The sequence below is a fragment of the Rattus norvegicus genome, chromosome 6, assembly GCF_036323735.1.
Source record: "Rattus norvegicus strain BN/NHsdMcwi chromosome 6, GRCr8, whole genome shotgun sequence".
Lineage (NCBI taxonomy): Eukaryota > Metazoa > Chordata > Mammalia > Rodentia > Muridae > Rattus > Rattus norvegicus.
The window spans coordinates 102827794-102855680 of NC_086024.1; the positions used below are offsets into that span (position 1 = coordinate 102827794).

Genomic DNA, 27887 nt, shown 5'->3' on the forward strand with positions numbered 1-27887 from the left:
TAAACCCTCTGACACAAAATATTCTATCTGAATAAAAAAGCCCATTCAAATACCCAGCTCATACTCAAAGTAAAAGTAAAAAAAGGTTTTATTGATAAAACAATATATGTCGGTTCTTTAGACTTTAAGAGTTCTATTACTAGAATGTGTGTTTGTCATGTAAAATCATCTCCAGTCAGTGCAGGTGTGATGGCATATCGGCTGTCAGGGAGGGAGTGAGAGACAGGATCCCAGGGTCACAGTCAGGCTTTACCTGTGCTACACAGGTAGAGCCTCCCCAACCCACAGCTAGACCTTTATCTTCTTTGCTTTTGGTAGTTGACTATCAGATGTTTTTAAAAAGCAGATTTATAGATCTTATGGACTCTTTGTGTATATTTTAAAAGTAGATGAATGAGAAAACTTGGTAGAAATTTTTTGAAGTCTAACTCTTGGATGTTGATCTCTAGATTTGAGAAGATGTGAGTTAGCACTATTAAACGTAGTAAGCAATTTTGAAAGAGTTTATTCAACAGCGTGTACATGATTCTCAAACATTTTTTGAGTTCTACAAACCTTTTAAAAGTGATAAGTCCACATTACTGTATTTTGGGTTTTTAAATGTTTTTTATCAATTTTTTTTGTGTAATATATTCTGATCATGGTTTCCCTCTTCCAATTTCCCCCAGGCTCTCCTCATCTCTATACTCCCTCAAGCTCATGACTTTTCCTTTTCTTTCTTTAGCTTGTAGGATTCCTAGCTGGGTTGGAAGTTAATTTCTCAATGGTGGCGTGCAGAGTACCTTTCAGTGCTTCAGTCACAGTGGGGAAGGCTCTAACTAGGTAGTTACCATCAGTTTGTGGAGAGTAGCTAATAGACTTAGCAATATCTTGAGATTTTTGGGAGGTATTTTTGAGGATCCTTTGGCCAAACTCAACTGGATGTAATACATAACTGACACTCGAGGTTTCAATTGGTGGCAACTTAGACATTGTCTTATTCGGTGACTCCATTTACCTTTCTTTCATGTGTGTATATATTTTAAGAAGCTTCTATAGTAGTAGACTTCCATATGACCTTTCCAATGTCCCTTGGTGTTAATTTTCTCTCCCTATATTACCTCCCTTACCCATCTTATCTATCCCCTTCCCCATTTAATCTTCCCATGCCAATCTCCCCAATGGCTTTCCATTAGTATATATTCTATTTCCCTAGTGAGATCTTCACCTCCACCCAGTCCCTTATTCTATACTTAACCTCTGTATACATTGTAGTACTCCTATGTAAGGCTTATTAGCCACATATAAACACAAAATTTGTCTTTTTGAGTCTGGGGTAGTTCATTAGGGATGATTTCTTTTTCAGCTTCATTTATTTATTTGCAAATTTCATAATATAGTATTAGTAGTTGAATAGTATTCCATTGTGTAAATGTACCTCATTTTTATCCTGTTTGTTTGTTTGCTTTGAGGTTACATTGAAAATATTGTTTCCTTAGGTTCTTTCTTAGGTTGGTGTATGTAGGAAGGTTGCTGAGCTGAGGCGTGATGAGGGTCACCTGTAAGCTGGTTTTCTATGAATCTCAGGATGAGAATAGAAATGAAGTGGAGGACAGAAAGCATATAGCATGAATGCCTACCTGAGTTCCAAATGGTTCGGTCACTGTGGTTCCTAGGTAGAACTTGTTTCTAGGTATTGGCAGCTAAGATAAAGAAATAGTTGAGCTAGAAGGGAGTCAGAGAGGATCCATGGGAAGTAGCAACAGTGGGTTTGCACTCGGATTCCCCAGCAAAGGGAGATAGGTATTCATTTTAGATTTTTCAAGCATTATTCCTACTTAGCAGTAATTTTACTTAAAAATTAATTTTCAAGTTAGCATACAATATATTGGGCTTGATAATGATTTTCACCTCATTGTACTTTGTTTTTTTCCATCCTGCCTTTTCAGATTAAGTAGTTTGAAGTTGCAAATCACGAGCACCATCACATTTGTGCCCTCAAAACATAACTGAATGTGAAAATTTCTCATTCTCTGAGTGTCATTCTGCCTTAAAAGCATGATTTTAACAAGTATACTACATATACAGATCAATTGACTTAACATTGTATGAACAGCCCTTTTATTGAGGAGTTACAGAAATTTGTGCTCTTAAATATTATCTCCTCATTTGTACTTTTTAATTTTTCACTTTTCTTTTTGTCTTAAATTACTCTACTACTTTTAAATTTCTTTCCATTGTGAACCTATAGTTTTTCCCAAAGAGAAAATGTCAGATTATGGATGTTATTTTTGTTATATATTTGCCAAGTAATAATTTAAATTTGTTTTGCTCAATTGTTGAACAATCTAGTTCAAGGCCTTCCCTAAAGTACCATAGATAAAAGGAGAGACAGCAGATCTAGGATCATACAAAGTGCAGTTTATTGGATACTTAGAGAATGTTGGTATTAGGTATCAGCATCGTCAGTTGGATCCACACAATTTGCCTAAAGAGAAATTATTTATTAGTTAGCATAAAATAACTTCTTTTAGGCTGGAATATACCTGGCAGGTGCAGCCTAGTGGTAAGGCCCTGTTTATAGCTTTAATGGTTCTGTCTACTTAAGATTTGTTTGGAAGGCATACAGCAAAAGCTAACTGTAATCATAAGAGCCGTGATCTGAGGTGACTGTAGTCCTTGCAAAGTTTTATGTGTTCATTGAAAGAGCTTGCTTCATGTGATATTCTGTCCTGGTTATGTTCAACTATAGGTGAAAAATAAGAATTTATACCATTATCAATTACTTTATTTGCTTTCATTAATAATGTATAAATAACAATAATTCACTGTTCAAAGCCCAGGTATGTAATGAAGTGCAGAGAGAGAGAAAAGTATACTGCATCAACATCAAACCTTGCTTCAATTCCTACCACTCCACCAAAACGGTTCTTCCCTTCACTGGTAACATGCTTGCTTACTTTTGACCTTGATCTCTGTGCCTTCCTTTACTTTGCTTAAAAGTTATTAGGGGGCTGGGGATCTAGCTCAGTGGTAGAGCGCTTACCTAGGAAGCGCAAGGCCCTGGGTTCGGTCCCCAGCTCCGAAAAAAAGAACCAAAAAAAAAAAAAGTTATTAGACCCCTAGAAATCTTCTAGAATTATTTTTTATTTTGTTTTCTTTGTTTATTTTTTTAGTTTTGTGAGGAAGGGTCTCTGTGGCCCCAAATAGTTTGGGTATTACAATATGGGCTTGAACTCTTGATGTCTGCTTTCATCAGTGTTCTGGCTGCTGAGTTATAAACCTCATTCCCATCTTACTGTTTCCTTTCAGTCCACTTTATAATTGTTTTCCTAATGTTCAAGTACCCCGAGCTTTGTATATAACCCCTCTCTCCACATCCTCTTTCCCTCAGCCCTCTCTCTTTCTCTTTTTTCTTTTCCCTCATAATAGCTATAATCTACAATCCTGAAAGCTAATGTGCTATAAAATATGAAACCTTTCCCACATCAGCATGAGGCCTTATGTGAAAAGTTTTACATGACTTCTTGCTGGCATACTAAAGATGTGTCTCTAAAAAAGCTACCTAAAGGCTGTGTTTACAAGGTCTGTGTAAAACACAGGGCCAGTGACATTACACAGTAGGTAAAGGTATCTGCCACCAAGCCTGAAAACCTCAATTTCATCCTGGAACCTGAATGGTAGAAGGATAGAATTGACACCAGCAAATTGTCCTTTGATGTCTACATACCCATGGTGACATCCACACACACGAGTAAATAAATGTACTTTAATTTTTTTTAAATACCAATGATTATTTTGTTTAGAATTGGATCCTATCTCTAAGTGATGTATATGAAATATTATAAAATCCAAAAATTGGAGATCTGAAACACTTGTAGTCTTGAAGCTATTATTATCACTGTGACTGCCAATGTACTGATATTTGTATGTCCTGATTCCAGAGTTTATTCTTTCTTCATCAGAAAGAGTGACAGTTTGTGTAATGCAGTTTGGAGTAAGTCATTTTATGATCTAGGCCTTACTAGAGAAAGTGATAACGGACAACATGTTAAATTATGGGTATTTAAAATACATCTGTGTTTAAGAAGCCATGAAAATTAAAATTTCATTTCCAGAAATTATTTCAAAGGTAAAAGATCATTATTTTTGTTATAGTTTGAAATTTTGAAATAATTTTATTCTTGAATATTTCAACGCCCCCACGACACAAATAAGTTATTACTTAGTTGTTCCCTTGGGTTTTCTGAATTGTTTGCTGAATACTTTTCTCTAATATTTATATTGTTTGTTTACATTCTCCTTTCTATGTTTGTTAGACATTGTTTTTAACGACTTAGTCTTATGGTTATGCTATCACTTCATTAGTACACTCTACATATGCATAATTGTTACGGTTATACAGGCTCCTTTTTATTATTCGTTTGTTTTGCGTTGTTTTAAAATGAGCTTTCTTTATGTAGCCTTTGCTGTCCTAAAACTATATAGACCAGGCTGGCCTCAAACTCAGGATCCACTTGCCTCTGTTTTCTGAGTACTAGGATTAAAGGTTTGTGCCCCTACACCTGGCTTCTCTACTGGGTTTTAATCCCAATGGGACCATTAAAGCATAGATATTACTTAACATACCTTCCTTGTTTTCTTTTTTCTTTAGAAATAATTTTTTTGGCAATTTAATTCATATATACAAACTTATGTGGTTTTATTTATTCCCCTCCATTACTCTGTCTCCATATCTCCTCCAATGAATATTTTTGTTCCCCCTTTTAAGAAGGACTGAAGCATCAGCACTTTGGTTGTCCTTCTTGAGCTTTATGTGGTCTGTGGATTGTATTTTGGGTAATCCAAGCTTTTGGGCTAATATCCACTTAACAGTGACTATGTACTATGTGTGTTCTTTTTTGATTGGGTTACCTCATTCAGGATGATATTTTCTAGTTCCATCCATTTTGCCTAAGAATTTCATGAAATCATTGTTTTTAATAGCTGAGTAGTATTCCATTGTATAGATGTACCACAATTTCTGTATCCGTTCCTCTGTTGAAGGGCATCTGGGTCCTTTCCAGCTTCTGGCTATTATAAATAAGGCTGCTTTGAACATAGGGAAGCATGTGTCCATGTAACAGATTGGAGCATCTTTTGGGTATATGCCCAGGAGAGGTATAGCTGGGTCCTCAGGCAGCACTATGTCCAATTTTCTGAGGAACTGCCAGACTGATTTCCAGAGTGGTTGTACCAGTCTGCAATCCCACCAACAATGGATATTCCTCAGTTGAGAATTCCTTGTTTAGCTCTGTACCCTATTTTTTTTTTTTAATAGCATTATTGGATTCTCTGGAATCTAACTTCTTGAGTTCTTTGTATATATTATTGGAAAGTTATCCTTCTAGGAGCAAGTTGAAGTATCTAAGGTACTGTTAATATTAAACATGGTAATAATTAATTGTTTCTGTAAACAAGTTGAAGTTGATCACACTGATGTGACTTTCTATTTGCATTTTTACCATAGTATCTTTGAATCATTTTAATAACAATTTGGAATTGTTTTTGTAATCTATTCCATTTATATAATGATTATTTCATGTGTTGATTTTAATTAATTTCTTAACTGTTTAAGAATTCTTTAAAAACCTGTTAAAATCTATTTTTATAATGATAATGTCTTTAAAACTTTATATTTTGAAATAATTTAAACTTAAATATTAGGGCTCAAACTATGTGTAATTTGCAGGGGTTTTTTTTCTCTTTTATAATACTGGACATATTCATCTCTGAGATTTTGTTTTCAAAATAAATATCAAAATCAATATTGGTTCAGTATTTGTGATAGTTGTACTGCAGGGTTATAAGATGATAATTATCGGGAAAACTAGGAAATGCGATTTGAGCAGGATATGTTAACTTCACTTTCTGTTCAATTTTTTGGAAACTTTAAACTATTCCGAGAAATCAAGTTTATTAATTAAACAAATAAAAACAGGTTTACTCTTGGTTTTTGATATATGTTGTGACAGAGTTCAGCAATAAATGTGCCAGCTTTAGCATTATTAAAACCATCAATAATGCAAGTTGAATTTAGAATGAAAATCCAATGTAATACTTCCTCTTTTGGTAGTTATTTGTTGCCTGTTTTTTCTAAACTAATAGATGGAAAATCAAACAAACACATTTTCTCCATGGCTAGTGAGGTGGGTCTTGGAAGATTTCTGGTGGCACTCTAATGCCATATAAATGCCATATGTCATTTATATGCTTTTACCTTGCTACTGGTTTTAAGAGTGTTTTCTTCTCCTAATTTCAGGTTGGGTGGGACTATATCAGCATACAAGATAGTACCAGATGAAATAGAAGAAATCAAGGTATAGTATGGAATTTTCAAGCCTACAAAGGCTTAGCATTTTATTTGCAAGGTGTGGGAAAAATTGTTCCTTTTTCAGTATTGAATCAAGCATTAACCTCCTGTTTACTCACATTAAAAATATATGTATATTAGAAAAGCACTATCAAATTTTATATACTGTTTGAAATACTGTTCTGGGAAAAATTTAAGTGGAATATAAAAAAAAATACTTCCTGTATGGTTCCTTGAAATTATAAGATAGTATTGTGTGTAAGCCTTAATTTGCATAATGGTAATATTTTAATTTTTTAAATTTAATTTTATATTTTTACTTTTTCACTTTATATCCTGCTCACTGTCCATCTCTCAGTCATCTCCCCACAATCCTGGCCCCTTCTCTCCCTCCCTTTCTCCTCTCAGCAGGTGGGAACCCCCTGGGTATCCCTCTACCCTGGCATTTCAAGGCTCTGCAAGGGTAGTCATTTCTTCTTCCACCAGTGCCACACAAGGCAGCCCAGGTAGAAGAGCATTTTCCACATGTAGGCTTTTGTGATATCCCCCTGTAAGTCTTTACACTAATATTTAGTAATGTTACTTAATATTAGTCTTGTATTTGGTATTTCATTGTTCTTTTTTAAATATAAATACCAATTTCAATTGAAATCAATGTTTCAATGAATCAAGAATTAACATTACTTTAAAAAAAGCAATACAACAGTTTCTATCTTTACATTGTTATTAAATCTTGTAACAATAAGTTGCCATGAACTTACTGTTTCATTAAGGAAACCTGACAGTTACTAGTAGTAGTCAATGATAACCAATTATGTCTTTGCACCTATAATAAATTCATAGTTTCCTTTTTATGACCTTTGGTTAATTATTTTACAATCTCTTGTAATGTGCTCTATATTGCAGATGTCTGCTTGCTATCTCAGAAGCAATTAACTCATGACACTTGAAGACTGGCAGAGTTCTCAATACAGTTTTGAAATCAGAAAGGACTTAATAGCAGTCCTATTATAAAAGAACTTAATAATTACTAATATAATTTTAGGAATTCTTACAGGATACTTACTAAGAATTAAGAAATCTTCTATTTGTCTGTATAGCATCACTGCAAGGCAGTTGGTCTTTGTTGCTCTGCAGAGATCAAAAGTATGGGCCAATGCCTAGTGATTGTTGTTTATATTTAGCAATAACCGGAAAGGCATATTAATAGCAGGAATCTTTCCTAAAATGAAATTCTTCTCGACATTGCCTAGAGAAGCAATTCCATCCTTAACTTCCATGCTGGAACCATTTCAGGAAGATCACCTGCTAGTTTCTAGCTTCTCATTGATGACTCCTGGCACAACTTGAAATATTCTATGAGGTGATACCATTATGTGAGCTAAAGAGATAGAATAGAGCAGTGTACACTAGAAGCAGTATATTTGTATTTACATAATTTACAGAAAAGCTGATTTTTGTAAAGGGTGATAATTTGTTTTGCAAGGTTGTTCTTTTGTTTTAGAGTTATGAGTTATATTAAGAGGTTCCTTAAAACATACAACTGTTAACTGATTTGAAATATGATTGTTATACCAAATGAATGATCTTATATCAAAAATACTTTTGAATTTGAGCATTGATGCATAAATGTGTTGGTAGAAATGCTGTTAAAACTTACTTTATCAAGATATAATATTACCAACTGAAATCCAGTAAAATTTTTGGTGAAGTTTTCACTGTTTTTGACCAAGAACCAAATAATGGTTTTTCAATGCTAGATTTCTCTGTGTAATAGATCTGGCTGTCCTGGACCTTGCTTTGTAAGACCAAACCGGCCTTCAATTCACAGACATCCCCCTGTCCCTGTCTCCCTGGTGCTAGGATTAAAGTAGTGTGCTACCATGCCCAGCTAAAGCCAAGCCACCTTAAATTATCAAAAGTATGTGATGTAACTTAAATTTGATGTGCTCCTTATAATGCACCGTGTAAATAAGTACACATTTTTAAAAAGTTTATTTAATCGTTTTTACAGTTGAGATTTTATACCCATCCCATCCATCCTCTGTCAGGTCCACATCCCTCCTTCCTGCATCACCATGAGAAATATATACATATTTTATTGCACATTTTAGTCTTAAAATGATGACATTTAATAAAACCTAATTCAGTCTTTATCAGATAGAATATGTTTATAATGTTTAAACATCAGAACCTGTCTTCATCAGTTGCTTGTGGGTTAATTACTTCAGACATTATTATAATAAATTTCTGTTTTCAAAAGCATTCTTTCTGAAAAACAGTTCTAATACCAGCAAAAATGAAGTAGCCTCAGTCCTCCAAAGTCTCCCTTTTAGCAGGAATATAATGAGTGTTAGGCAGTAGCGCCACCCCCCCCCCCCCAAAAAAAAAAACCTAGACCAGAAAACCTCAAAATAAAAGCTGGAAAGAAAAAAAGCAAATAACCCAAATACATCAGGGTTTAATAAATCACATGTGTTAGTATCTTATTTTTCATGGATTCTGATCTTCAGTGTATTCTGGACAGGATTTTAAAGAAACCTTTAACCTGAAATCACTAATAGGCAAAGAAGACTCCTGTGGATTGTCTTATAATTCTTTTCTCTAGCTGGAGGGACAAAGACCAGATTTGCCTAAGAATATAGAAGAACAGTTCAGCACTCTTCACTTGTGTCTAACTAAATCTCAATGAAAAGAAAAAAATCAGTTAACCCTTTGTTTTACAGAGCCCAGTAGAGATCTGATTTTCCATCTGAACCCTTCCATGTCGTCCATAGACATCCCATTGAAGACACTTATTCAGAAATAGTATGACTGAACAAGACAAAGTGAAGCTAGTCATTGTTATCTTACTTTTTCTCTTTTATGTCAGTGAGGCCTAGGTGAAAGGCCATTCTTCATTCTTTTGCATTATCAACAACACTGACTGACACCACCCAGGGTCAGTTAATCAACTCTCTCCTATCCATGGTCTCAGCATTCCCCTCTATTTAATATTAACAGTAGGATAAGATGGTACCCAGTTTCACTGGGAAAGTCTTTTTGGATCTAAGAGGGAAGATGACCCTCTGCCTCCAGTTCTGAATCAGCACTTCTCCTTTGCCTGGGTATTATCAGTGTAACCAGCAAGATTCTGATCAAATATATCCATGTGGACTCTAACCTACCTTACATCATTGGGAATAGTTACTAAAATAAATATTCTCATGAACTCTCATGCTGAGTGTAAAATGTCTTTTTTATACCAAAAAGCAAGTGTATCGAGTATCTTAAGTACTGTAAAAAAGACATCACTTCTTCCTTTAAGGCTGTTTTGTAATATATATAAGGACTAGAATTGTCTTTTTTAAAGAAAAGCGTTCCAAGTATGACAATATACTATCTGTGTTTTCACCATTCAAAGTGCCATTTAGTAGTTGAAACTTAAACTATTTAATGACATTTAATAAAGTGACCAAAATGTGAAAAAAGAAAGTAGTTATCAGACAGCAGATCAAATATGAATCAAATGATGAAATTATTTACTAAGTATTTGTAAGATTGTATAACAGAGAAATTATCCATGAAATCTCAACAATATGGCTGCCTAAATAAAACCTGACCAATGATACTAGTTGATGTGGCCAATGTAGATCGGGGGAATCCCTTTGGATTAACTTCTAAATGAAGACCTAACAATAATTAACAATTACTGAGAAAGGGAGAATTAGTCTTCCACAGGAAGAGCCTCCTAATTGATGACCCAGTATGAAGTGGTCAGCTCTAAATCATATACGTACAAGGAACTCTGAATAGATTCATCTGGTTGGACTTATTTATTCATTTGGATATACATACTTGACAATGTAAAAACCTGTGAATTTGAGAGGAAGCAGAGAAAGCATGACAGGTAAGAGGAAAGAGAGGAAGAAGGGAAGTTTTAATACTAATATTTTAAAATTAATAATAAAAAATTAAAAATTTAAACTATTATAAAAATGATTTCATATACAATTCTGAATTCTGGTAAAAACAAATGGGATATCTTGTGAAAGTAAAAAAGAATCCAAATAGAAATTATAAAACTGAAAGCTGAAGACATAAAAACACAAATGGAAAAGAGGGCAGTCCTTGTAGGTGGAAAAACTGCTAAGTTCTCAGTAATGGACCTGCCCTTCTTATAGTATATCTTAAGGAAAGCTGTGTAAGCCTCTATGTCCTGAAAGGGAAGATAGAATCCCCTTTTGGACAGAAGTCCTCCAGTCTCTCTCACCATAGTGTTCTTTCTTCCTTCACCAAGATTACTAGAGTAAAAATTTCATCTGCAGCAGGGGTTTTACATAAGTCTTCTTTTACATTCCTGCCAGTGTGTTGGTTTATTTCATAATAGTACAAGTTAAAGGTCTCCTTGCAAGTTCTCAATATTCCAGGAAGACCATTATAATCCCTCAGAGTGAATTTCCTTATGAATCCTTTATGCATCAGCCTTAGAAATCCAGCTAGTCAATAGTCATTTGTTTAGGCTGGGCTCCATGACCTGGCATACCTGGCAGGTTTTTACCAGAGTGTAGCTCTTGTTCAAACACTAATGTCTTCCCTCCCTTTGACTGGCGAGGGAATACATTCCAATTCTTTTTGCTGTGCTTTAGAGTCCAGTAGTAGTACTTTCTTTGCAGCTGTGTCTCTTGTGTGCAAAGCAGAGCAGTCAAACGCAGAACAAAATAATTCACAAAGGGTACTGAGTTTGGAAATGGTGTACAGGCAGGTTTGATTTCATGCTGCAGTTGGTTTGCAGCTTTTAGATGCTGTTTGATCCACAGTAGGATGTTATTGTTGCTTATTATTATGCTCCTTACATTAAAACCCTTTTGGGTCCTCGGTCTGCTGTTCCTCATTCAGCTCTTTATATAGTCCTATAGTTTGTTCACAGTGTTTTTGCTGCTTGAATCCTATGTTCAAAATGTTGTTTAAAAGATTATTCATAAAACATACAACTTTGGTAAATAGAACATATATTTTAAATGCAAAGGGGTCATATGTAAAGCATATGGTAGATTTTATGGTAGAATGGCTCACAGATCCTATTTACTTAATTTTAACAGATAATAAGCACTTCACATGTGATATTTTAAAACTGTTGCAAGATGGCAATAAATCATTCAGCCTAATATGCATTGTTACCTAATTTGAAGAGCAAAAACAACAACTGAAATAATAAGTGGCTTTAATAATATAAATGGTTTATCTTCTCCATGTACATTGTGAGTATATTCAATTTATTTATTTGTCTTTTTTATACCTTATGTGCTCAGGGGTTGAACTCAGTTCATCAGGGTTGGTATTAAGTATTCTTATCCAATGAGTAGTCTGGCTTGCTCACCCACATTTTAATGAAAGGAAGCAGAATCTTGGTGAGGCTGGGATAAGCACCCACTAGCACAGAGAGTGGTATACTGCTCTTTAATCAGGTTGTTGTCTCTTCAGGATTTCCAGAGTGCCTGGATAATAATTGAGGACCATTTTATGAATTGCAAAGTTATAACAATTGATTTACAGAATATTTTGTCAGATGATATAAATCTGAACATTTTCTTGCATTCATAACTATTTCAAAGTATTTCTATCTTTTGTTTTGCTTTGATTTTTTTTTAATTTCAGTTTTTCAAATGGCAGCTGGAATGTAGTTTGTGGAATACTGATACATAGTATCTCTTTATTATTAGAAGCTTCATGTTCCTAGTATCAAAAAAGTTCCCAGTCTTACAAGCTGACATATAAATCTTTCATCTTAGCCATGGTCATCTTTAATTTTTACTGCATATTTATTATTGTTGAAAACCTGCTTCCTTTTGTCTGATACAGCTCTCACTCTACCTGAAACACCCATATACTTTTCTGCAATGTCCCATTATTTAGTATTTGATCTTAAAAATAAGCATAGTTCTCATAATTACCTCTGTGATTGTAGTGGTCAGAGACTGAAGCCCTGTTCTTCCTAGCAGCGTGTCCCTTCCTTCCTTCTTCTGTGGCCTCTCTGTCATAGGTTCTGGTGGTAGTCACCACTCTGCTGTCTCTTACTTGCCTTGTGTTTACCTAGTGCAGCCCCTTTTCTCTTGGCCTGCTAATAATTAGCAAACAGAAGTTTGGCTCTGCTCCATACGTGAAGATGTTGTTTTATGAACAGAGCTTATTACAAATAGTTCCCTTCTGTGCCAGGTTTTTTGTGAAGCTTTCATATTTCTTCGTTCTGATGAAAGAGAGGTCTTGCCTACTCTTTACTGCTATCAACCACTTAAGAAGCAAGGGGTTTTAAGAGCCTGAAAGGCGTCTTCTAAATTAAGGTCTAAACTGTGTATATTTACTTTAAACTGAAAAATTACTTGTTCTAATGGTTTATTATTTTACTTTTTTTTTTAGCGGTTATTTTATTTATTTACATTTTAAATATCCCCTTGCCTGGTTTCCGTTCTGCAAAGCCCCTACCCAATACCCCTCTTCCCTGCTTCTATGGGGGTGCTTCCCCATCCACCCATTCCTGCCTTACTATCTTAGCATTCCCCTACACTGGGGCTTTGACCCTCCACGGGATCAAGGGTCTCTCTTCCCATTAATGTCAGATAGGGCAATCCTCTGCAAATTGTGTATTTAAGCTAGTTATATATCAAAAACTGACATGTAATTTGTTAAAATAAAATTAAACAATGTACTTTCTTTTTAAGCATTCACAATCATTTCACAAAAATGGCCATATCTTGTCAAGACAAATCACAACCAACATATTTTCAAATATTTTTATGTAATGTATGTCATGAGATCCTTATAGAATCAACATAAAAATGAATAATAAATGAATAATAAAAATAAAAGGAAAATATCAACATGTGGTTATTAAAAAACATTGTTTTAAATAATGCATAGATCAAAGTAGATGACTCAAAGGAAATTTTAGATAGTCATAACAACCAAATAAAAATAAAAATACAATTATAAATTGTGAAATCTGTAAGAACTGAAGAATGACTGAGCAGACAACTTGTAAATTTTAGTTTTATTTATATGTATTCTAGTGCATGTTGCCATGGGTGAGAATATTTTTCTTTTAAGACTAAGTCTCACTAAATTATCAAGATGGGTTTTAAACTGAAGGTTTTCCTGATTCAACCTTTTTAATAGCTGAGATGCTCAGTCTGTGCCACCAGCCTAGCCTTAAAAGATCAGTTTATCATTCTAACTCTGTGCAAGAGGGTTGGGAAGACAGCAGGAGAGAAGGCTTAACAATTCAGAGAATATACCAGTCTTGCAGAGAACCCGGATTTGGTTTAATAGCACTCACATGGTACATAGCACAATATATATTTCAAGTTCCAGGGGATCCAGCAATCTTGTATGCTTCCTTGGGCACCAGGGCATAATGTAGGTAAAACATTTATGCATATACAGAATAAAAATAAACAAATCTTTTTTAAAAAATGAGTTCTTGGTGCGTGGAACTGAACTGATCCCATCTGACAGCTCCCTGCTCTCAAATCCTGTGGGCAAGAGAGCTGAACACCCAGAAGTTCAAAGTATCCTGAGACCGCAAGAGAGACTGCCACTTCTGCCCACATTTGCCCACATCCCTGGCTCAAGAGGAAAGTGTATAGTGCCTCTGGACACAGGAATATAGGAGCAGTCAGCAGCCGGTACATGTGGTTCTGGTCTGCACCCAAATCTCATTGGGGGAGAGAGCTGGACCCTCAGAAGTGCAGACACTCCTGAAAAATCAGAGGAGACTACCCTCTGTCCACATTCCCAATGCAAGAGGAAATCACCTAGTGCCAGCTGTGCCTGCTGAGTGCAGGGAACTAGGAGCAGTCAGGAGCAGGACCCTTCTAATTCTTGCCTGTGAGAAGAGCTTAAAGAAAGTCACCAGGAGCATCTACACACCTGAAAGCAGAGTACTCTGTTCCCAGAAATGGCTTAAAAAAAAAACAGAAAAACAGTTTTACAGGAGTCCTACAGGAGGGTCAAGACACTGTCAGAAAGAGTAGGACAAGCTAAGACCAGAGACAAGTTGATGGCGAGAGGAAAGTACGGGAACCTAAGCAACAGAAACCAAGACTACTTGGCATCATCATAGCCCAGTTCTCCCACCAAAGCAAATACAGGATATGCAAACACACTGGAAAAACAAGATCTAGACAAATCATATTTTATGATGATGATGATAGAGAACTTTAAGAAGGACATAAATAATTCCCTTAAAGAAATACAGGACAGTACAAGTAGCAAGTAGAAGCCCTTCAAGAGGAAACACAAAAATCCCTGAAAGAATTACAGGAAAACACAACCAAACACGTGAAGGAATTGAACAAAACCATCCAGGATTTAAAAATGGAAATAGAAATATTAAAGAAAGCACAAAGGGAGACAACCCTGGAGATAGAAATCTAGAGAAGAGATCAGGAGTCGTAGATGCAAGCATCACCAACAGAATACAAGAGACAGAATAGAGAATCTCAAGGGCAGAAGATACCATAGAAAACTTTGACACAACCATCAAACATAATGTAAAATGCAAAAAGCTCCTAGCCCAAAACATCCAGGAAATCCAGAACATGATGAGAAGATCAAACCTAAGAATAATAGGTCTAGAAGAGAGTGAAGACTCCCAACGTAAAGGGCTAGTAAATATCTTCAATAAAATTATAGAAGAAAACTTCCCTAACCTAAAGAAAGAGATGCCCATAAACATACAAGAAGCCTACAAAACTCCAAATGGATTGGACCAAAAGAGAAATTCCTCTGGTCATTGAGCAGTCAAAACACAGAGTGCACAAAACAAAGAAAGAATATTAAAAGCAACAAGGGAAAAAGGTCAAGTGACATATAAAAGCAGATCTATAAGAATTACACCAGACTTCTCACCAGAGACTATGAAAGGCAGAAGAACCTGGGCACATGTAATACAGACCCTAAGAGAACACAAATGCCAGCCCAGACTACTATATCCAGCAAAATTCCCAATTAACATAGATGGAGAACCAAGATATTCCATAACAAAACCAAATTTAAACAATATCTATCTACAAATCCAACATAACAAAGGATAATAGATGAAAACCTCCAACATAAGGAGGGAAACTACCCTGTAGAAAAAGCAAGAAAGTAATCTCCTTGCAATGAAACCAAAAGAAGAGAGACACACAAACATAATTCCACCTCTAAATATGAAAATAACAGGAAGCAACAATCACTATTCCTTAATACCTCTCAACATCAATGGACACAATTCCCCCAATAAAAAGACATAGACTAATGCACTGGATATGAAAATAGGACCCAGTATTTCCCTGCATACATAAAACACACCTCAGAGACAAATACAGACACGACTTCAGAGTAAGAGACTGGAAAACAACTTTCCAAGCAAATGGTCTGAAAAATGATATTAGAGTAGCCATTCTAATATCATATAAAATTGACTTTTAACCAAAGTCATCAAAAAAGATAAGCAAGGACACTTCATATTCATCAAAGGAAAAATCCACCAAGATGAACTCTCAATCCTAAATATCTATGTTCCAAATGCAAGGACACCTACATACATAAAAGAAACCTTACTAAAGCTCAAATCACACATTGCACCTCACAAAATTATAGTAGGAGATTTTGACATCCTGTTCTCCGCAATGGACAGATCAGTGAAACAGAAATTAAACAGAGACATAGAGAAACTAACAGAAGTTATGAACTGAATGGATTTAACACATATTTATAGAACATTCCATCCTAAAACAAAAGGATATACCTTGTTCTCAGCACTTCATGGTACCTTTTCCAAAATTGACCATATAAGTGGTGACAAAACAGGCCTCAACAGATACAGAAAGATAGAAATAATCCCATGCATCGTATCAGGTCAAAACGCACTAGGACTTGTCTCAATATCAACAATAATGACAAAAAGCCCACATGTGCTTGGAAGTTGAACAACACTTTACTCAGTTACAGGTTAGTCAAGGAAGAAGTAAAGAAAGAAATTAAAGACTTCTTAGAATTTAATGAAAGTGAAGATACAAAATACCCAAACTTAGGGGACACAATGAAAGCTGTGCTAAGAGGAAAACTCATAGTGCTGAGTGCCTGCAGAAAGAAACAGGAGAGAGCATATTATCAGCAGCTTGACTGCACACCTAAAAGCTCTAGAACAAAAAGAAGCAAATACACTCAGGAGGAGTAGAAGACAGGAAATAATCAAACTCACAGCTGAAATCAACAAGTAGAAACAAAAAGTACCATACAAAGAATCAACAGAACCAAAAGTTGGTTCTTTGAGAAAATCAACAAGATAGATAAACCCTTAAACAGACTAACCAGAGGACACAGAGAGTGTGTCCAAATTAATAAAATCAGAAATGAAAGGGGAGACATAACTACAGAATCAGAGGAAATTCAAAAACTCATCAGATCCTACTACAAAACCCTTTATTCAACAAAATTTGAAAATATGGAGGAAATGGACAATTTCCTAGACAGAAACCAGGTATCAAAGTTAAATCAGGAAAAGATAAACCATTAAAACAACCCCATAACTCCTAAAGAAATAGAAGCAGTCATTAAAGGTCTCCAACCAAAAAGAGACCAGATCCGGATCGGTTCAGTGCAGAATTCTATCAGACCTTCATAGAAGACCTCATACCAATACTATCCAAACTATTCCACAAAATTGAAACAGATGGAGCACTACCGAATTCCTTCTATGAAGCCACAATTACTCTTATACCTAAACCACACAAAGACCCAACAAAGAAAGAGAACTTTAGACCAATTTCCCTTATGAATATCAATGCAAAAATACTCAATAAAATTCTTGCAAACCGAATCCAAGAGCACATCAAAACAATCATTCACCATGATCAAGTAGGCCTCATCCCAGTCATGCAGGGATGGCTTAATATACGGAAATCCATCAACATAGTTCACTATATAAACAAACTCAAAGATAAAAACCACATGATCATTTCATTAGGTGCTGAGAAATCATTTGACAAAATTCAACACCCCTTCGTGATAAATGTCCTGGAAAGATCAGGAATGCAAGGCCCATACCTAAACATGGTAAAAAGCTATATACAGCAAACCAATTTTAACATCAAACTGAATGGAGAGAAACTTGAAGCAATCCTACTAAATTTGGGGACTAGACAAGGCTGCTGACTCTCTTCCTACTTATTCAATATAGTACTTGAATTCCTAGCCATAGCAATCAGACAATGAAAGGAGGTCAAAGACAATGAAAGAAGTCAAAATATCATTATTTGCAGATGATATGATAGCATACTTAAGTGACCTCAAATGTTCCGCCAGTGAACTACTAAACCTGATAAGTTTGGCAAAGTGCCTGGGTATAAAATTAACTCAAACACATCAGTAGCCTTCCTCTACTCAAAGGATAAACACGCCGAGAAAGAAATAAGGCAAATGACACCCTTCACAATAGTCCCAAATAATATGAAATACCTTGGTGTGACTTTAACAAAGCAAGTAAAAGATCTGTATGACAAGAACTTCAAGTCTCTGGAGAAAGAAATTGAAGAAGATCTCAGAAGATGGAAAGACTTCCCATGCTCATGGATTGGCAGGATTAATATAGTAAAAATGGCCATTTTGCTTAAAGCAATCTACAGATTCAATGCAATTCCCATCAAAATTCCAACTTAATTCTTCATAGAGTTAGAAAGAGCAATTTGCAAATTCATTTGGAATAACAAAAAACCTAGGATAGTGAAAACTATACTCAAAAAAAAAAAAAAAAAAAGAACTTCTGGGGGAATCACCTTCCCTGACTTCAAGCATTATTACAGAGCAATACTAATAAAAACTGTATGGTATTGGTACAGCGATTGGTAGGTAGATCAATGGAATAGAATTGAATACCCAGGAATGAACCCATACAACTATGGTCTCTTGATCTTTGACAAAGGAGCTAAAACCATCCAATGGATGAAATATAGCATTTTCAACAAATAGTACTGGTTCAACTCGAGGTCAGCATAAAGAAGAATGCAGATCAATCCATTCTTATTGCCCTGTACAAAGCCTAAGTCCAAGTGTATCAAGGACCTCCACATCAAACCAAATACACTCAAACTAATAGAAGAAAAATTGAAGAAGACATCAAACACATGGGCACTGGGGAAAATTTCCTGAAAAAAACACCAATGGCTTATTTTCTAACATCAAGAATCAACAAATGGGACCTCATAAAACTGCAAAGCTTTTGTAATGCAAAGGACACTGTCATCAGGACAAAATGGCAACAGATTGGGAAAAGGTCTTTACCAATATATCCGATAGAGGGCTAATATCAAAAATATATAAAGAATTCAAGAAGTTAGACTTTAGAGAGGTAAATAACCCTATTAAAAATGGGGTACAGAGGTAAACAGAATTCTCAGCTGAGGAACATCAAATGGCTGAGAAGCACGTAAAGAAATGTTCATAATCTTTAGTCATCAGGAAAATACAAATCAAAACAACCCTGAGATTCCACCGCACAGTAAAGAATGGCTATGATCAAAAACTCAGGTGACAGCAGATGTGGTGAGGATGTGGAACACTCCTCCATTTTTGGTGAGATTGTAGACTGATAAAACTACTCTAGAAATCAGTCTGGAGGTTCCACAGAAAATTGGACATTGCACTACCTGAAGACCCAACTGTACCTCTTCTGGGCATATACCCAAAAGATGCTCCAACAAACAAGAAAGACACATGCTCCCCTATATTTATAGAACCCTTATTTATAATAGCTAGAAGCTGGAAAGAACCCAGATGCCCTTCGGCAGAGGAATGTATTCAGAAAATCTGGTACATCTACACGTTGCAATACTACTCAGCTATCAAAAACTATGAATTCATGAAATTCAGAGGCAAATGGATTGAACTACAAAATATCATCCTGAGTGAGGTAACCCAATCCCAGAAATACACACGTGGTATGCACTCATTTGTAAAGTGTATTGTAAAACTTTAGAATGCCTATGTATACTTGTACATATGTAGAACATGCATATGTAATGGTGCCTATGTAGATGTCCATGGACAACTTCTAGGACACAGTTCTCTCGTTCTACCACGTTGAGATATGGTCTTTTGTTATAGAGTGTTGCAGTCTAAATGACCAGCAAAATTCTGGCCAACTCTCCTGAGTCTGTGTCTGGTTCTACTGCAGGAGTGCTGAGATTACATATTTGCATCACCACATCTGGTCTTTTAAAGTGAAGCTTGCAGAGAATTGTCTTTACCTACTGAGGTATCTTGCTAGTCCTACTTTACTTTTATTTCTTTTATAAAAAATTTTATTAAATTATTTCATCTGTTTACGTCTATTCTGATGGTGATTGTTTGCCTTGATTTCTTTTTTCTTTTTTTTTAATTGTTTTTTTTTTTAATTTATATTTCAAATGTTATTCCCAAAGGCTTCTTCTCCCATTGGTGGCCAACAAGGCCTCTGCTATATTCTATCTCAGGATCTTTGCTCATGGTATATAGGAAGGCTACTAATTTTTACATGCTAATTTTGTAACCTCTCTCTTTACTAAACATCTTTATTAGTTCTAATAGTTTTCTGGTGCAGTCTCAGGAACGCTTATAAACATAATAAAAACCATTCGCAAATGAAGATACTTTGAGACTTTTCCTACTTTTATTTATTTATTTATTTTTTATTAACTTGAGTAGTTCTTATTTACATTTTGAGTGTTATTCCCTTTCCCGGTTTCCGGGCCAACAACCCCCTAACCCCCCCTCCTCCCCTTCTTTTTTTTTAATTTTTTTTTTTATTAACTTGAGTATTTCTTATATACATTTCGAGTGTTATTCCCTTTCCCGGTTTCCGGGCAAACATCCCCCTCCCCCCTCCTCTTCCTTATGGGTGTTCCCCTCCCAACCCTCCCCCCATTGCCGCCCTCCCCCCCCCCACAGTCTAGTTCACTGGGGGTTCAGTCTTAGCAGGACCCAGGGCTTCCCCTTCCACTGGTGCTCTTACTAGGATATTCATTGCTACCTATGAGGTCAGAGTCCAAGGTCAGTCCATGTATAGTCTTTAGGTAGTGGCTTAGTCCCTGGAAGCTCTGGTTTCTTGGCATTGTTGTGCATATGGGGTCTCGAGCCCCTTCAAGCTCTTCCAGTTCTTTCTCTGATTCCTTCAACGGGGGTCCTGTTCTCAGTTCAGTGGTTTGCTGCTGGCATTCGCCTCTGTATTTGCTGTATTCTGGCTGTGTCTCTCAGGAGCGATCTACATCCGGCTCCTGTCGGTCTGCACTTCTTTGCTTCATCCATCTTGTCTAATTGGGTGGCTATATATGTATGGGCCACATGTGGGGCAGACTCTGAATGGGTGCTCCTTCAGTCTCTGTTTTAATCTTTGCCTCTCTCTTCCCTGCCAAGGGTATTCTTGTTCCCCTTTTAAAGAAGGAGTGAAGCATTCACATTTTGATCATCCGTCTTGAGTTTCATTTGTTCTAGGCATCTAGGGTAATTCAAGCATTTGGGCTAATAGCCACTTATCAATGAGTGCATACCATGTATGTCTTTCTGTGATTGGGTTACCTCACTCAGGATGATGTTTTCCAGTTCCAACCATTTGCCTATGAATTTCATAAAGTCGTTGTTTTTGATAGCTGAGTAATATTCCATTGTCTAGGTGTACCACATTTTCTGTATCCATTCCTCTGTTGAAGGGCATCTGGGTTCTTTCCAGCTTCTGGCTACTATAAATAAGGCTGCTATGAACATAGTGGAGCACGTGTCTTTTTTATATGTTGGGGCATCTTTTGGGTATATGCCCAAGAGAGGTATAGCTGGATCCTCAGGCAGTTCAATGTCCAATTTTCTGAGGAACCTCCAGACTGATTTCCAGAATGGTTGTACCAGTCTGCAATCCCACCAACAATGGAGGAGTGTTCCTCTTCCTCCACATCCTCGCCAGCATCTGTTGTCCTCTGAGTTTTTGATCTTTGCCATTCTCACTGGTGTGAGGTGAAATCTCAGGGTTGTTTTGATTTGCATTTCCCTTATGCCTAAAGATGTTGAACATTTCTTTAGGTGTTTCTCAGCCATTCGGCATTCCTCAGCTGTGAATTCTTTGTTTAGCTCTGAACCCCATTTTTTAATAGGGTTATTTGTTTCCCTGCGGTCTAACTTCTTGAGTTCTTTGTATATTTTGGAAATAAGGCCTCTATCTGTTGTAGGATTGGTAAAGATCTTTTCCCAATCTGTTGGTTGCCGTTTTGTCCTAACCACAGTGTCCTTTGCCTTACAGAAGCTTTGCAGTTTTATGAGATCCCATTTGTCGATTCTTGATCTTAGAGCGTAAGCCATTGGTGTTTTGTTTAGGAAATTTTTTCCAGTGCCCATGTGTTCCAGATGCTTCCCTAGTTTTTCTTCTATTAGTTTGAGTGTGTCTGGTTTGATGTGGAGGTCCTTGATCCACTTGGACTTAAGCTTTGTACAGGGTGATAAGCATGGATTGATCTGCATTCTTCTACATGTTGCCCTCCAGTTGAACCAGCACCATTTGCTGAAAATGCTATCTTTTTTCCATTTGATGGTTTTGGCTCCTTTGTCAAAAATCAAGTGACCATAGGTGTGTGGGTTCATTTCTGGGTCTTCAATTCTATTCCATTGGTCTGTCTGTCTCTGTACCAATACCATGCAGTTTTTATCACTATTGCTCTGTAATACTGCTTGAGTTCAGGGATAGTGATTCCCCCTGAAGTCCTTTTATTGTTGAGGATAGCTTTAGCTATCCTGGGTTTTTTGTTATTCCAGATGAATTTGCAAATTGTTCTGTCTAACTCTTTGAAGAATTGGATTGGTATTTTGATGGGGATTGCATTGAATCTGTAGATCGCTTTTGGTAAAATGGCCATTTTTACTATATTAATCCTGCCAATCCATGAGCATGGGAGATCTTTCCATCTTCTGAGGTCTTCTTCAATTTCCTTCTTCAGTGTCTTGAAGTTCTTATTGTACAGATCTTTTACTTGCTTTGTTAAAGTCACACCGAGGTACTTTATATTATTTGGGTCTATTATGAAGGGTGTCGTTTCCCTAATTTCTTTCTCGGCTTGTTTCTCTTTTGTGTAGAGGAAGGCTACTACTGATTTATTTGAGTTAATTTTATACCCAGCCACTTTGCTGAAGTTGTTTATCAGCTTTAGTAGTTCTCTGGTGGAACTTTTGGGATCACTTAAATATACTATCATATCATCTGCAAACAGTGATATTTTGACTTCTTCTTTTCCGATCTGTATCCCCTTGGCCTCCTTTTGTTGTCTGATTGCTCTGGCTAGAACTTCAAGAACTATGTTGAATAAGTAGGGAGAGAGTGGGCAGCCTTGTCTAGTCCCTGATTTTAGTGGGATTGCTTCGAGTTTCTCTCCATTTAGTTTAATGTTAGCAACTGGTTTGCTGTATATGGCTTTTACTATGTTCAGGTATGGGCCTTGAATTCCTATTCTTTCCAGGACTTTTATCATGAAGGGGTGTTGAATTTTGTCAAATGCTTTCTCAGCGTCTAATGAAATGATCATGTGGTTTTGTTCTTTCAGTTTGTTTATATAATGGATCACGTTGATGGTTTTCCGTATATTAAACCATCCCTGCATGCCTGGGATGAAGCCTACTTGGTTTTTAGACTCCACTAATTTGTAATCAACTGACTGGTTTTATTTATTTTTATGAACGTTTTTATTTCTTAACTTATTTGGCTATGTTGGGGAAGGAAATATGAAGCGCAGAAGAGGGTATCTGAGATTCTAGAGTGAGTTACAGGCAGCTGTGAGTTGCTTGACTTGGAAACTGTGAACTGACTTTGGGTCCTCTGAAAGAGTAGTAGGTGTTCTGACCAGGCAAGCCATCACTCTATGTCCAGGCTATTGCTTTAAGCACTATCATAGGACTAAAATTATTCCACAGCCTGATATAATTCAAGTAGGGCTAGTTTTAGAGTCCTAATCTTGAGGTTTATTCTGGCTTCTTGGGGATTCCTTTTAGTCACTTCTATTTCAGGTTGTCCCTGGTAATATTGCTGCTTACATTTGCTGATGTTAATAAAGTAATAAAAAGGGGTTGAGAATTTAGCTCAATTGTAGAGCGCTTGCCTAGCAAGCGCAAGGCCCTGGGTTTGGTCCTCAGCTCCGAGAAAAAAAAAAAAGACAAAATAAAGTAATAAAAAGTATCCTCTTGATTGCTTACCACTACAGCCACCATTGTTTCAGAAAGTGTGCTAAGACTTGATTTTCTGCACATTCCAAAAGTCAGTTCCTTGAAAAGACCTTCAGAGCAAGTTGTCATTAACTGCTTCTGTCTGTGGATAAAGCTTTAGTATTTTCTGTCCTAACTCTAAGAAGGGCAGTAGCCCTTAATCTTCTGGACCTACCTTTTCTGTCTTTAATATTCTCGCCCTGTGAAAAGCTGTTGTATTCTAGCATGACAGTATCTAAGCTAGGCCTTCATTCCTATGAGTGAGGGATATGCAGAGAAAACAAACTTGTTTTTTTATGAACACATTGATCAGTAATTTACTCTATACAAGTTAAAGATGAAGACACGAGAAATGATAGAAGTCTGTCTTAAAATACAATAACCGTCAAATTGAGAGAGAAATTTTCATACTCCAGGTCACTACTTTCCCCTCAAAAACATCTGTGAGAAGAATCAAGGTGAGTTAAGGATTAAGTAGTTGAAGTGTTACAGAATCTGTTTTATTTTATATATAGTCATCTTACTTGAATATATTTTTTATTTTGTAATAGATTCTTAAAGAAATAAGAAGATACTTAAAATACTTCTGTTTAAATAATTTGTATCAGTTATTGTTTGAGGAACAGTTCCTGAGATTTCCTCATATATCTCTCGCTAAAGAAAATTTACTAATAAATCATCTTTAAAATTATTGTACATTTCTATTATGTTAAAGTAAAAATATAATATAAATTAAAGTATGTGCATATGAATAAAAACACAGAGAGATAGTCAATTTAGATGATAAAACAATGATAGATATGACTAAAAACATCTATGAAAGAAATTACAGAGAACTATGAGAAAAAATAAATGATTTACTAAGATAATTTATAAAGATATATTTCTCAAATTATATATGAATATAATAGATGTTATATAGATATCAGGCAAAGTATTTTAAAAAATATTTTTGGACAGTTATAAATATCCAGGTAATTGAAAACCACATATAGAACTTTCACAAGTATATAATAACATACTCTACCAACTTGTTTAGACCATGCTGACTTTATTTAAATGTGTTTACTTATATAAATGTAAGTTTGCTTCTATACTGGATTGGAACCACAATGACGATTTAAAAAATAAAATTCCTTAAAATTTAAAGGAAGGGGAAATGCTTGGAGTTATTAAATACTTGGGAAGTGAATATCATAAAATGATAACACTTCCCCCTGGAAAGGATGTTAATAAACCAGATGAATCTCATATATTGACTCCAAGCAATTTTTTTTTATTTTGTTTTTGATTTTGAAGGTTCTGAGTTTTGTGAAATTGGTCTATCTCTTACATATCTAACTTATGACCAGAAGGGTTTCACAACATTCCCTACTAATACACTTAATTGGATAAAGATCTATTTTGATAGTCTTTATTTCATTCTGAACAGTAGTAACTGTGCCACTTCTGTCTATTTTTGTCAGTCTTTTAAGTCTATCAATGATAGAAGATTTCTAAGGAATAAGCATTTAATTTCATGGAGTTTTCTCTAGGGTTCTCAGTTCTTAACACATTACTTCCTTTCTTCTGCTTCCTTTGGATATATTTTGTTCTCCATTTTTACAGTTTCTAAAGAGAAGAACTTGGATTAGTGATATAAGAACTCATTTTTTTTATTAGATGTAGTTCCTTATTTATATTTCAAATGTTATTCCCTTTTATGGTTTCCTGTCCATTAGCTCCCCTCTTCCCTCCCCTTAAGGGTGTTCCTCCCCATAAGGGTGTTCCTCCCCATCCACACACACACCCTTACCACCACCCAACCCGACATTCCCCTGCATTGTGGGTTCAACCTTGGCAGAACCAAGGGTTTCTCCTTCCACTGGTGCCCAACAAGGCCATCCTCTGCAAAATATGCAGTTGAAGGCATGGGTCAGTCCATGTATGGTCTTTGGGCAGTGGTTTAATCCCTGGAAGCTCTGATTGGTTGGCATTGTTGTTCTTATGGGGTTGCAAGCCCCTTCAGCTCTTTCAATTCTTTCTTTTTCCTCCATCTTTATTAAATTGGGCATTTCTTATTTACATTTCAATTGTTATTCCTTTTCCGGTTTCCAGGCCAACATCCCCCTATGCCCCCCTTTCCCTTCTATATGGGTATTCCCCTCCCCATCCTCCCCCCATTACCGCCCTCCCCGCAACAATCACGTTCACTGGGGGTTCAATTTTGGGGTAGTGGCTTAGTCTCTGGAAGCGGCAGTGATCAGTCTTTTTTTTTTTTTTTAAAGATTTATTTTATTTATTATATATATAAGTACACTGTAGCTGTCTTCAGATTCACCAGAAGAGGGCATCAGATCTCTTTACAGATGGTTGTGAGCCACCATGTGGGAATTGAACTCATGACCTCTGGAAGAGCAGTCGGGTGCTCTTAACCGCTGAGCCATCTCTCCAGCCCCGGCAGTGATCAGTCTTAATCATGTCTTTTGGCACACATGTGTGGGCATTCCCATTACATCTGTGCCTAATTGACAGCATAAATGAGATCTGAAAATAATCAGATTAAAAGAATATGCAAATGAATTATACTTATGGAACCTGAATTTTCTCAGGTGAATAGGACAATTTGTACTTCCATAAATCTTTTTTCAAAATTTCAGTTGCTTTACATTTTAACAGTGTAGTGAGTAATCCTGTTGAATATCTTTCAATACGTTTTTCTTGGCCATTTGTATGTCTTCATTTGTGATGTCTGTGTACATTCTCCTCTTAAACATTAGGATATTTGTCTTGTGCTCATTTATTAGCAGGTGTACCTAGCATGTTCTGGTTGTAAGTCTTCTGATGCATGTACTTCATATGTATTTCCACTTTCCTTACTATCTTAAAGTCTTGGCTGAGTGCACATTTCTAATTTTAATGAGTTAATTCATAAACTATTTAAGTTACAACTAATAGGTAAATATTTTATGGTTTTTGAATGGTCTTGAAAGCACTCAATTCCCAAGATAAAGAAAAAGCATATTTTATGAAGTAATATAATTTATATATTAAATATTTTAAAAAGACATATTCAGAAATCTTAATTGTAAAAGATCGTTTTCTTTCTTTCTTTTTTTTTTTTTCGGAGCTGGGGACTGAACCCAGGGCCTTGCGCTTGCTAGGCAAGTGCTCTACCGCTGAGCTAAATCCCCAACCCTGTAAAAGATCGTTTTTGAGTATAAGGGAAAAAACTCAGTAAAATATTTTACTTTACCAAATTTCTTAATGGTATAGTGTATTTAAAATACTATCTAGTATAAGAGTTTTATAATTTACATTTCTTTTTTAATTTTATTTTTCTTGGATATTTTATGTATTTACATTTCAAATCTTATCCCCTTTCCTACTTCTCACTCCCTGCCCCCTCCTCCTTCTATGGGAATGTTTGCACTTCGACCCACCCCCTCCAACCTCAACACCCTGGCATTCTACATTTAGGGAAACAAGCCTTCACAGGGCCAAGGGCTTTTTCTACTATTGATGTAGACAATGCCATCCTCTACTACATAGGCGGCTGGAGCCATGGGTGCCTCCATGTATACTCATTGGTTGGTAGTTTAGTCACTGGGGGATCTGGGTCTGGTTGGTTGATGTTGTTCTTTCTATCAGTTGCAAACTCACATAGGAAAGCTCCTTCAGTTCTTTCTTTAATTCCTCCATTGGGGTTCCCATACTCAGTCCAATAGTTAGCTGCAACCATCCTCATCTCTATCAGTAAGGCTCTGGTAGACCCTCTCAGGAGACAGCTTTATCAGGCTCCTGTCAGCATGCACTTCTTGGCATCAGCAATAGTGACTGGTTTTGGTCGCTGCATATAGGATGGATCCTGCGGTGGGGCAGTTTCCGGATATCCTTCCCTTCAGTCTCTGCTCAACACTTTGTCTCCATGTTTCCTTCTGTGAATATTTTGTTCCCCTTTCTAAGCATCCACACTTTGGTCTTCCTTTTTCTTGAACTTCAAGAGCTTCTGAATTGTTTCTTGTGTGTTCTGAGCTTTGGGGGTAATATCTACTTGTCAGTGAGTATATACCATGTATGTTCTTTTGTGACTGGGTTGCTTCACTCACTATATTTTCTAGTTCCATCCATTTGCCTAAGAAATTCAAGAAGTCATTGTTTTTGATAGCTGAGTAGTACTCCACTATAGATGTACCACATTTTTTGTATCCATTCCTCTGTTGAAAGACTTCTGTGTTCTTTCTAGTTTCTGGCTATAATAAATAAGGCTGCTATGAACATGGTAGAGCATGTGTCCTTGTTATATGTTGGAACATCTTTTGGGTGTATGCCTAGGTGGTATAGC

General features: G+C 36.2%; 1 protein-coding gene and 2 pseudogenes across 24 annotated transcripts in view; 2 read left to right on the forward strand and 1 right to left on the reverse strand.

Annotated features, from left to right (window-relative positions):
- Positions 1-26364, forward strand: part of LOC134479221 (E3 ubiquitin-protein ligase RNF138-like) — a 92747-nt pseudogene extending 66383 nt beyond the window's left edge.
- The window catches only part of Gphn (gephyrin), a 529275-nt gene that overhangs the window by 140389 nt on the left and 360999 nt on the right, over positions 1-27887 (forward strand). For all 24 annotated transcript variants that reach the window (XM_039112910.2, XM_039112897.2, NM_022865.4 and 21 more), the window contains one exon: positions 6281-6338. In XM_039112910.2, the coding sequence (XP_038968838.1) occupies positions 6281-6338 (58 nt within the window). The remainder of the gene's footprint in view (positions 1-6280; positions 6339-27887) is intronic.
- LOC134479496 (ephrin type-A receptor 7-like) lies at positions 10293-11087 on the reverse strand (annotated as a pseudogene).